Source organism: Hippopotamus amphibius, chromosome 9, assembly GCF_030028045.1.
Source record: "Hippopotamus amphibius kiboko isolate mHipAmp2 chromosome 9, mHipAmp2.hap2, whole genome shotgun sequence".
Lineage (NCBI taxonomy): Eukaryota > Metazoa > Chordata > Mammalia > Artiodactyla > Hippopotamidae > Hippopotamus > Hippopotamus amphibius.
Window position 1 is genome coordinate 57,848,393 of NC_080194.1, and position 11,492 is coordinate 57,859,884.

Consider the following 11,492-nt stretch of genomic DNA (forward strand, 5'->3'; position numbering starts at 1 on the left):
AAATTAATCCCTCAGATAATATAACAGTAAAACTCTTAGGGTTAAAAATATAAAAGCCATTACAATCTCAAGAAATCCTCCAGTCTGATCCCACAGGCTCAATATGCTGTTTCATAAAGAGTCTATACACAGTGGACATGTAAGATGTTTATGAGTGAAAGAGGTGTATCTAAAGATACAAAGCTCCACAATGGGGACCGACCCAACAAACATCTAATATTCTTTAGTACAGAGTAATTTAGAGTAAAAAAGCTAGAAATGATAAAGACTGACCATTGTATAAAATGACCACTGCTGACTACTAACAGGCACTTTCATTTTTACAACATGCAAAAGTCTCATCAATGACTTGCAAAGAGTCTGCAACCTCTTTTAATGTTCACAATTGCACTGATTTCTTTCCTTTTATATCAGAGGCAGACACATTTTGACTGACTTGCATTCTAAACTAGTAATACATTTCTCCAGAAACTTAGTAATTGCTGCTAAAGTCAGACTAGAAGAGAAAGCTCACTTGTTAGTATGTTCATCTAAGCAACCACTCCCCCACTGCATTAAACTTTAAGTTTAACAAACACAATGGATATGCTATATGACTTTTAAAAAGCTGTAATAATATCCAATGTACCCTTTACTTCCAGCCATATCACTTTCAGTGGAGAATATGGTAAAAATCACTACTTTACCAGGTTTTTTGTCTCATTAACATTTCTTTTTGATTTTTCTGTACTTTCAGGGCCTCTTTATGCCTCATTTCTGCTTTTTGTTTTCTTTCTGCTGCCCGGTGCGCCAGAGCATTTAAATCAGGCTCCTAAAAACAAATATTACTTAAAATGTCATGTTAAGCAAGATTAAAATGCCAAATATATAATAATATGGATGTTACCCAGTTGGCAAAAATCATGAAGGTATATTCAAATGAAACACTGCACTAAAGCACAAAATTAATGATGGCATAAATAAAGCTACAAAAATCTGATGTCAGAACTTAAGGCTATTACTAAAAACACAAACTGAAACCAGGGGCCAAGAATATTTTGATTGTCACGTTCTTTAAAGAGTTCTCTTCCTCACTAAAGGTTTGGTATCAAAGACGTGCCTTTGTTGGAACGCAGCTTGTTTATTTTACGTGACTATCTCTGGGACCACAATCTTCCAACCATAATCACAATAAACAACAAAACAAGGTCAGGGAGCAGTCTTAAATACTGAATTAAGTTCTATTTTGCCTTTGTGATAGTCATCAAAGAATTCTTACTGTCTGTGAGTGAACTCAAGTGTATACACATTAAACTACACATACTGGAGGTATGAGAAATAATGAATGATAATGAAAATGAAACCAAAATTCTGAATTCAATCCACTGAGTCTGTTCAAAATGCTTGAAATGAATAACTTCTAATTCTGAAGGTTACTATTTTATTTACACAGATAGTTAAGGACTGGAAGAGAATAATGTTTTGTTTTGTTTTAACTGCAGTATAGTTGACTTACAATGTTGTATTAGTTTCAGGTAAACAGCACAGTGATTCAGTTATACATATACATATACATACATATATATAAATATATTTTTGATTCAGATTCTTTTCCCTTGTAAGTCATTACAAGATATTGAGTATAGTTTCCTGTACTATACAGTAAGTAGGTCATTGTTAGTTATCTATTTTACATATAGTAAATATGTTAATCACAACCTCCTAATTCATCTCTCCCCTCTTCCCCCTTTGGTAACCATAAATTTGTTAGAGAATAATGTTAACTTAAGCATCACTGGAAACAGATTTTACTTGACATGACTCTTACTAGGAAATGAAACCTAGCAGAATTCTTAAATTATATTAAATTTACAAAAAAGTTCGGGCTGCCCACTGCAAATTCTATACATGAAAACACTTTTATAAGTGTGTAACAACTCTAATCTACTTTTAACAAGTATCAGCACCACAAACAGGTAGTCAAGTAAATGCTCACTTACATTTTCTTTGGCTTGTTGATGCCCCTCTCCCATACTTCTTAAACTTGCCAAATAGAGTTTTTCCAAGTTCTTTATTTTCTGAGTTTGTGATTCTTCCCATTCTGTCCTTAGTTCTTCTGCTAAACGAGTCAATTGCTGATTTCTTCTCTGTTTTATATCTTCTCTTATTTGTAAAGCAATATCTCTTTCTTGTTCCCGAACCTGAAGGATAAATATTTAACACATTTTATGAAAAGGGGCTTACTTCAACTTTTTTGTAGAGCTATTTGGAAACAGAAACTTAAATGAATTCTCTATACATTGAATATATCAATTCTCCAGAATATTCATATTATATTAGATAAGGCCTATTTAAAGCAGAAAATGCAACTGACAGAGGAAAAATTAAAATCTCAAGACTATTTCTAAACTTCCCAGACTAGCAATTATGTTCCCCCCTCAAAGATCTAAAGGGACTGCCACTACCATTCTGATAACATACAAGAGGCTAAACTGGTAAGCATGATTCAACAAAATTTAGAGCCCAGATAGGTACAGAAAGATCTAGATGAAAATTCCAAATCTGTGATACATCATCCCCAATTCTAGACAGAATGGCACCTAAAACATTTCAAAACTACATTACTCTAAAAAGACCTCAAGAGAAGAAGAATCTACAACTTTTGAAAATATTTCAGTAGCTAATAATCTTCCCAGTAAATCTTCTTCAAAGTCATCCTAATATTCTTGCTCTAACCTTCATCAATTACATATGATTTTAAAGACTTATTTTCAGCAATGGGGTAGGGGGGTTTGCTTATGATTCACAGGGGTTTTTTTTGTCTAGGGTTTTGTGGGGGTTTTTTGGCCTTTATATCAGATGATGTATTTTGTGAATTTATTTGGGGAAAGATCTTGGGAAATAAATACTGCATATATATATATACACACACATACACACTCACACATACGTAGAAAAAAAAGAAAAAATATTGCTAAATAGTTAATAATCTCAAAAATGAACTATTTTCTAATAACTGAGTCAAATAAGCCTTATCCTCAAACTCTTCCTCAATTTGTTCAGCATACTTTCCAAATGTTCCAAAACTAGTTAATATGCAAGAGTCAGGGCTCTTGTACAGCCAGAAAAGATTTTTAAATGGGATGTTTTACTTAGAACACTCTAATGTAAAATATACTAATTTGGGGAAGACAAAGAATTTAATTCTATGTTGCAAATAACTCCTACCTGTAGCAATCTTAGTTTTCGTCTTCTTTCATAATCTTCCTTTAAAACGAAGGCTTCCTCATTAGGACTCAATCTCAGCTTGCCAGAATTCACTGCTTTTCTTTTCATTTTCATGTAGTACTTTAAATATGAAGGTTCTGAATGTTAAAAAATATATATCTATTAAAATAGGGCAGCAAAGATTAGAATACTTTTTAAGTCACATTAATACTTTTAACATTTAAAGGGCTGTGTACTGATACCTGCAAATTAAATAATTTGGATAAACTAAGCCCAACTTATTTACAAGTAGCAATTATTAATTAATTGGTGGTGGTCCCATGGGTGGGAAGGAGTTTAGCGGTGAGTAAATCAGAATTACTTGAAAACATTTTTCCTCACCTATGGCAGATTATTGTTTACCTATAGTATCTGGGACCTGACTTACTCCTGATTGAGATTTCCAGAGTTTATCTAGCTTAAATGTAAAAAAACCACAAAGATTTTAAAAGATGTGTCAGCATAGAACAAATGTTTTCACAATTACAATTTAACACTAAAACTTTGATAACTTGTTCACAACCAGCAAGACTGATATAACTGCAAGGGCTCCTGGCCCCAAGTTCAACTCCCAGTCTGTTAATATATAGCATGATCACCAAGTATCACTGTTATCTTATGGAATCACATCAACCCCTCTACAGTAAAACAACTCTTCAATAATTACAGTGGTGTGATTTTTAACTAAAGTCATTATAAAAACTCCTTTTAGATCAATTCTGTTTTTTGGATCAGTCCAAGAGTTTAGATTCCTAGATCTAGTCTTCTATTGCTGTTACACCCAGGTGTTCTCAGTCTCCTCCCTGGATTATAACATGCCCCAATTTGGGGAAGTCTGGTGGAGAGAAAAGGAAAGAATTTAAGAATCTATAGTTTCTATAATTTGAACCCCCTCCCCCCATGCCAGGTGATTCTGTATCTCCTTGTTCCCACTGCTGCCATTTCCAAAAATGAGACACTTCATCAGTACATGATCATGATTTCATCTTAGACCAGTCAATATTTCTCAGGTCTCCTCAATGACCAGGCAGGCAAACAGGGTAACTGAATACTTAAATCTTTCTGAAGCCATTATTTTTTGGGGGGTGGGGAGAGCGGAGGACCCTGAACAGCTTGTGGAATCTTAGTTCCCCAACCAGGGATCCATCCCAGGCCCCCTGCAATGGAAGTGCGAAGTCCTAACCACTGGACCACCAGGAAATTCCTTTTCTGAAGTTGGCTTAGGCGCCACTTCTCCCTGAAGCTGCCCTCCAGTGATTTTTGCTCCACTCATTCCGGACCTGCCCACCTATAAGGAATACTACCTTCACATTCATGTGGGGACTAAACTTATGCTGACTTGGTATCACCTTCCTCTCTTTTTTCATTAATTACAGCTTGCCCTTTCTAGTTAGATTCCTAACAATTAAAGGACAGAGGCTCTAGTTTTTTGTTTTTTTTTAATATTCAAATTAAAATAATAACAATGAAAAACTACCAGGCAGTATTTCACACACTATGGATAGATACTGCTTTCACTCAGGTGTAAAAATAACGGCCAGAAGAATCTTGGGTTATCTAATAGGAACTAATACTTTCTCAATGAATTCTCCATCAAAATGTAAGCTCAATGAGGGCAGGAATGATCTTATTCATGGTTTTATGTGCATAGCCTCAAAACAGTGCCTTGCCTGTAAGTCCTTCAATGTGTTGACTGAATGAATAAATGACTCAATCAATGAGTTAATTCATGTAAAGTGCTACCTAGGTATATGTGCTCATTGTTACAATCTGATGCCAAAAAAGGAATAATTGCTTACATGTGAAAATCTTTTCCAATGTATCCCACTTGGTTGACACCCACAAGGCTTTGGTAATGTACTCACACAGCTCTGGAAAAGTGCCAACTGTTCTCCTTATTTCAGAGAAGAAGAAACAAAGGCCTCTTAAAGTGAGCTAAGTGACAACATCTACTGGCAGTACCAAGGGAAGACTCTTGTTTTCTTACTCCATATGGCTCCTGACTTTCTGAAATGCTAAAATATATGCAGTAAGGAAAATTTTGTTTAAGCCAGTATTTTTTGTGAGTGGTGACTGACAAACAGCTAAGAATTAAGAAAAAATTGAGCAAGATTAAATTCGGTTTTCACAATGCATCTTTATTAGTCTGAAAGTCTCTGAAAAATGACTCATATTCAAGCTATTAAAACTAATTTCTGATAAATCCCACAGACACAGTACCAAGGGGAAAAAAGCAAAAAAGAGACAAATAAAATTCCATTTACATGAAATTTAAAAACAAACAATGCCAATCCATGATGAAAGAGGTTAAAATAAGGGTCGGTCACCTTTCTGGGAGATTACTGAGAAGGAGGGGGCACAAAGAAGCCTGCTGGGGTACTGGAAATATTTCATATTTTAATTCATACAATGGTTTTACACAAGTGTAACAGGTGTATACATATGTAAGGATTCCTCAAACAGTACACTTAGGTTTGTGTATTTAATTCTGAGAGTTACACCTCAATGAAAAAGAAAAAAACTAACTTCTCAGTGTTTCGAGTATCCATCCATTTCATTTCCTAGAGGATTATATGAAAACATACATACATTTGTTATCTTTACCTCCTAAGATGTGACAGAATAACTGTTTTCTCTTGTATATCATTTTCTTAATTTTTAAACTTATTTGGAAATAATTTGACTTAGAACTCCCAGCTTCTCTAAATGTCAACCACAGTACAATGACCAAAACCAAGAAATTAACACTAGCACAATACTTTTAACTAATCTACAGATCTTAATCAAATTTTGTCAATTATCCCACTAATGTCCATTTTCTGGGCCAAGACTCAAGCCAAGGGAAACATATCTTTTGACTGTTGTGTTACTCTTGGTCCTCCAAGAAGCAGATGCCAAGATGGGATGAAACCCACAAAGATTTTATCAGGGGAAATCCTGTGTGAGGGAAAATGGGAAGGGAGCTGGTAAAAGCTGGGAGCACTTCAGACTTCCATGCAGATCGGACACTGAGTGAAGGAGGGAGGGAAAGTTGGATAGATGCCTCTCAGATTGCCATGCAGTCTAAGGAAGCTTCAGCAAGACTTCTGCAGGGTCCTTAAGCCAAAATTCCTTGTGTCTTAGGAACAGGCCTGACTTCGCATCCACACCAAGCTGGTCATTAACTAGGAGCAGTCCATAGAAGGCATTCATGCAAATAGATTTCAGAACACAGGCGCTGAGGGTCTGTGAATTACATCCTAATGGCTGCCAAAGCTGTTTCATCTCCTTCAACTCCTCTCTAATCTGAGATGTTCCTCAGTTTGTCTTTTTTTTTTTGCCCCCAAGATCTTGACATTTTAAAAAGATGCCAGCCAGTTATTTTGCAGACTGTCCCTCAATTTGGATGTGTTTAATCCCTTCTTGTGTTTAGACTAAGGTTATGCATCTTTGGCAAGATCACCACAGAAGGCATGAGGCACCCTTCACAGCGCATCACACCCAGGAGGTAAATGATTTTAACATGATGTGAATTTTGATCACTTGATTAAGGAGGTGTCTAACAGGTTTCTCCACTGTAGATACTACTTTTCCTTTTTAAGTATTTGGTGGAGAGAGAGTTGAGGCTATATAAATACCATGTTCCTCACCATACTTTTACCAACTAAATTCAGTATCCACTGATGACTGCCTGAAATAATTACTGTGGTGTTTGTCAAGAGGTATTTCCTATTTCCATTATTCCTTCTACACTTACCAACTGGAATCCTACTGTAAGCAAGAGTTTCCCCCATTCCCTCACTTTAGTATTTACTCACACCAATATGGATTTTCAAATTCTATGTACTGTAGCTGACAAATAATAGAACTGATACTACTTATCCTGCAAGACTTTGTCCTGAGGATTAAATGGCAGCCGGCACATCGTTATCACATATACCAGACTTAGAAGATTTGAGTTCAAGGCCCAACACTACCACCTAAAGCAGAAAAACACTTAAGTCACTTTGGTCTCTCCTCCTTAAAACTATTATATAAGGGGTTGTTCTGATGATTATGTGACTTAACGAATATAAACTACCAAATACCTTCTCGATATTAAAGACGCAAACGTTCCCCACTGCTTTAAAAGCTCAGGTTTGTGGCAGGACTTAATACCTAAGAAATTAAAGGTGAGGGACACCGAGAAACAGCACTCTTTCTGCATGAGACGATTCCAGGCAGTGCTCTTACACGGCGACCAGGATTAAGGCAACATCCGCGGGTGATCTGGGGGCAGCACGCAGCCAGAAGCTTTCGCAGTAGCGACCGCGAAGGCCCTTCCGACCGCCCAGATTTGGAAGCTCAGGGACCTCGCGAGACCCGAGCCCGGGGGGACGCGCAAAGCCACCCGCGCCGGAGGCTCCGAAGCGGCCTCTCGCACGAAGCAGGCGGGTCTGGGTCGAGGCGCGCGCCCCCTGCCCCGGCGCTCCTCTCGGCCACATGCCCGACCCCAGCCGGGGCCCGCGGCCCATGCTGCGCGCGCGGCACCCCCTTCCCCCCGCACACACTGTCGGCTCCCGGCCTCGGGGAGTCGTGCACGCCCGCAGCCGCGGGGGAGCCGGCGCGCCCGTCACTCACCCGGAAAGCAGGAGTCCTGACTTCCGAACCGCGGCTCAGACAGAGAAGGCGCCTCCGGCCGCCGCTCAGCAGCCTCCCAACAGCCGTTTGTGCGCCTGCGGGGCGGCCATCGCCGAGCTCCCGTCACTTCCGTCATTCAAACCGCCCGCCAATGGCGCGGCCGAACCGCGGGAACCCGCCTTGTTCCGCCTCCCCGGGGGCCGCCGGGACCTCCGGGCCAGAAAGCCGCCCCTGGCGCTCGCGCACGCGCATGCGCCGGCCCTACGTAGGGCTCATTATTTCTCGCACCAGCAGGTTTCGGGAGTTTCGTTTCATCTCTGCTTACGTGCTCGTGTTGCAGGTCGCAAGACAGCGGTCCAGAAAGGGGCACGTATTTACCCAGAGCCTTGAGGGTGACTTTAGTCTGACGGGCTATCGTGAAGATGCCTTGGGATATGCATCCTTTTGTGTACTGACTGCGGAATTCATGTGGTACTGTTACGCTGCAGTTGTTTTCTTTTTAAAACATTTTATTGATGTATAGTTGATTTATAGTGTTGTGTTAATTTCTTCTGTACACCAGAGTGACTCAGTTATTCACATATATTCTTTTTCGTAGTCTTTCCCGTTATGGTTTGTCTCAGGATGTTGAATAAAGTTACATGTGCTCGATAGTAGGACCTTGTTTATGCAACCTGTATATAATAGTTTGCCTCTGCTAATCACAAATTCCCATTCCTTTCCTCCCCTACCCACCCCCCCACACCTTGGCGACCACTATTTTGTTCTCTGTATCTGTGAGTCTGTTTTTGTTTCATAGATAATGTTGATTTTGCAGTTATTTTCTGATAGCTTTCAGCTCGTACAATAGTGAACCCTGTCGTGATACTCTGTGCCTGCAGAGGTCTGCCACACCTAGAACACAGCAAGTATTTATCCGCTGTAAATAAAAAGGGGGTGAGTGCAGGTTAATATTTATTGAGCACCTATTATGTGCCAAGTACCGTGTGCTAGGTGCATGGAAGTAAATGGGTTATGACCCCATCCTAGATTTTGTAGTCTTGAGGGTGAAACATACCAGGAATCAAAGGATTAGGAAATGGGGAGTGGGGTAGAGGGAAGTTGCTGATATGGTTAGATCTGGCTTCATTGTGGAGAAGAGGTCAGAGGAAGTTAAGACTGAAGACAAGGCAGGGAAGCCAATTAGGATTCTGCTGCAGGAAGTGAAAGATGATCCCAATAAGAATGGATAGAAGTGGATAGATTTTAGAGGCAATTAGGAGGGCAAACATTGGGAGTTGGCGGTTATCTGGTATGGAAGGCAGAAAAGAGGGAGAAATCAGTGGCGATGCCCAAGTTCTATATTTGGCAACTGAGTGGATGGGGATAATAATCTTCTAGAACGGGGATCCCCAAGCCGCGGAACCGGGCCAAGCAACAGGAAGTGAATGGCGGGCAGGCAAGCAAAGCTTCATCTGTATTTACAGCCACTCCCCATTGCTCACAGTACTGCCTGAGCGCCGCCTTCTGTTAGATCAGTAAGTTGCATTAGGTTCTCATAGGAGCGTGAACCCTACTGTGAGCTGCGCATGTGAGCTATCTAGGCTGTGTGCGCCTTATGAGAATCTAATGCCTGATGATCTGACGTGGCGCTGAGGCAGGTATTGCTAGTGCTAGGAAGCAGCTGCTTATACAGATTATCATTAGCAGAGTGTTTGCACAGAGAACATAATAAATCAATTGCTTGCAGACATTTCAAAACGCTGTCAGTGAGTGGCAAGTGAAAACAAGCTCAGGGCTCCCACTGATTCTGCATTATGGAGAGTTGTATAAGTATTGTATTATAAAGTATAATGTAATAATAATAGAAATAAAGTGCACAAGTGTAATGTAAACCATCTCCTCCCCCCATCCGCCCCAGTCCATGGAAAAATTGTCTTCCACAAAACCAGTCCCTGGTGCCAAAAAGGTTGGAGATCCCTGTCCTAGAATGTACAGGAAGAGGATCAGGTCTGGGAGGGGAAAGTAATGAGTTAGGCTTTGAATATTTTTAATTTGAGCTGTTTCTGGGATACCTTGACAAAAGAATGGATTTCAGAAATATTTAGGAGGCAAAATTAGCAGTACTTGACAAACAGTTGCTTGTGAGGTTGAAGGAAAAGGGAGAGTGAAATTAACTTCACAGGCTGCTAGCTTGAGGAGCACTGTTGATGGTGGTGCCAGTAACCAAGGGAGAAATCAGAAGCGGGTCAGGTTAGTGCGCAAGACGATGAGCTTAGCTCCAGACATGTTCGACTTCACGTGCCTGTGCAATGACAGGTAGTAAGCAGAGGAACACGACGGTAGACAGCCTACAGAACCTGGCTAGCGTATAGACTCGGGTTTCATTTTCATATGAGTTATAACCAAAGCTATAGAAGTGGATGAGATCATTTAGGGAGAGCCTGCAGAGTGAACCAAGCACCAAACTTGGAGGAACACCAAAACTTAAAGGAATTGGAGAAAGGAACTGTCAAGTACACAAAGAAGAAATAGTGTGACCCAATTTGGTTTTATAGACAAGGAAGCTGAGTTACAGAGAAATTCAGTGATTTGGCCAAGAGCACATGTAAGGGTGGGTGGAAATTCATGTATTTATCCCAAATACTAGGGTTCTTCCTTCCTGCTTCTCTATCCATTTCCTGTTACATTTATCTTTTTTTTAATTGAAGTATAGTTGGTTTACAGTGTTGTGCCAATCTCTGCTGTACAGCATGACTCAGTTATACACATAGACATTGGTTTTTTATATTCTTTTCCATATGGTTTATCACAGGATATTGGATATAGCTCCCTGTGCTATACAGTTAAGACCTTGTTGTTTATCCATCCTATATGTAATAGTTTACATCTGCTAATCACAAACTCCCAGTCTTTCCCTCCCCACCCCTGTCTCCCCTTGGCAACCATAAGTCTATTCTCTATGTCTGTAAGTCTGTTTCTGTTTTATAGATAGGTTCATTTGTGCCATATTTTACATTCCACACATAAGTGATATCATATGGTATTTGTCTTCCTCTTTCCTGTCACATTTATCTTAATGAATAATTGTAGTTATTCTAAACACACCTCTTCAACGTTGTCAACACAGACTCATAGATACTCTCCCACACCCAACAAAAGATGTGCCCATTATTTCATGCCTTGGGCTAGTTTTAGTGCCCACCATGTTTTGCAAAAGCACCCTGCACGTTCCCTATCATGGCACTTATCAATTCGTATTGAAATGACCAGTTTATGAAGCTCTCTGTTGATTAGACTGAATTCCCGAAGAACCGGGAGTGCATTTTGTTCAGTTGCCTGCCACATAGAGCTTCTCAAATGTTTGTTGAATGAATGAATGAATGAATTACATGCATCCCTTCCCCAACCTGCATCCTGGGCAGAAATCTTACAACTGGAGATTTTGATTTAAGGCCTGTTTTTAATAGGAAGCAGCAAGGAATCAAAGAAAGCCCAGTGGGCTTAGAGTCAGAGTTAGTCTGGTTTAGCATCATAACTTTGAGATTTTCCAGCAGTAGGACACTAAGCCAATGAGCCTTAGTTTCTAGTTTGGTTCTCTGTTATTGCCCACCAAACCACCCCAGAATGTCCAGAACGGCTCACTCGTTATGACTGGCAGTTGATTC

General features: G+C 39.9%; 1 protein-coding gene across 5 annotated transcripts in view; it reads right to left on the reverse strand.

Annotated features, from left to right (window-relative positions):
• Window positions 1–7,981, reverse strand: part of CEP295 (centrosomal protein 295) — a 42,818-nt gene extending 34,837 nt beyond the window's left edge. For 4 of the 5 annotated variants that reach the window (XM_057750238.1, XM_057750242.1, XM_057750240.1 and 1 more), the window contains exons 1-4: window positions 7,846–7,981; window positions 3,208–3,344; window positions 1,980–2,180; window positions 687–811 (exon numbers count right to left, since the gene is read on the reverse strand). In XM_057750238.1, the coding sequence (XP_057606221.1) occupies window positions 687–811; window positions 1,980–2,180; window positions 3,208–3,344; window positions 7,846–7,981 (599 nt within the window). The remainder of the gene's footprint in view (window positions 1–686; window positions 812–1,979; window positions 2,181–3,207; window positions 3,345–7,845) is intronic. The other variant, XM_057750239.1, reaches the window with a different exon arrangement.
• Between the last annotated feature and the right edge of the window lie 3,511 nt (window positions 7,982–11,492).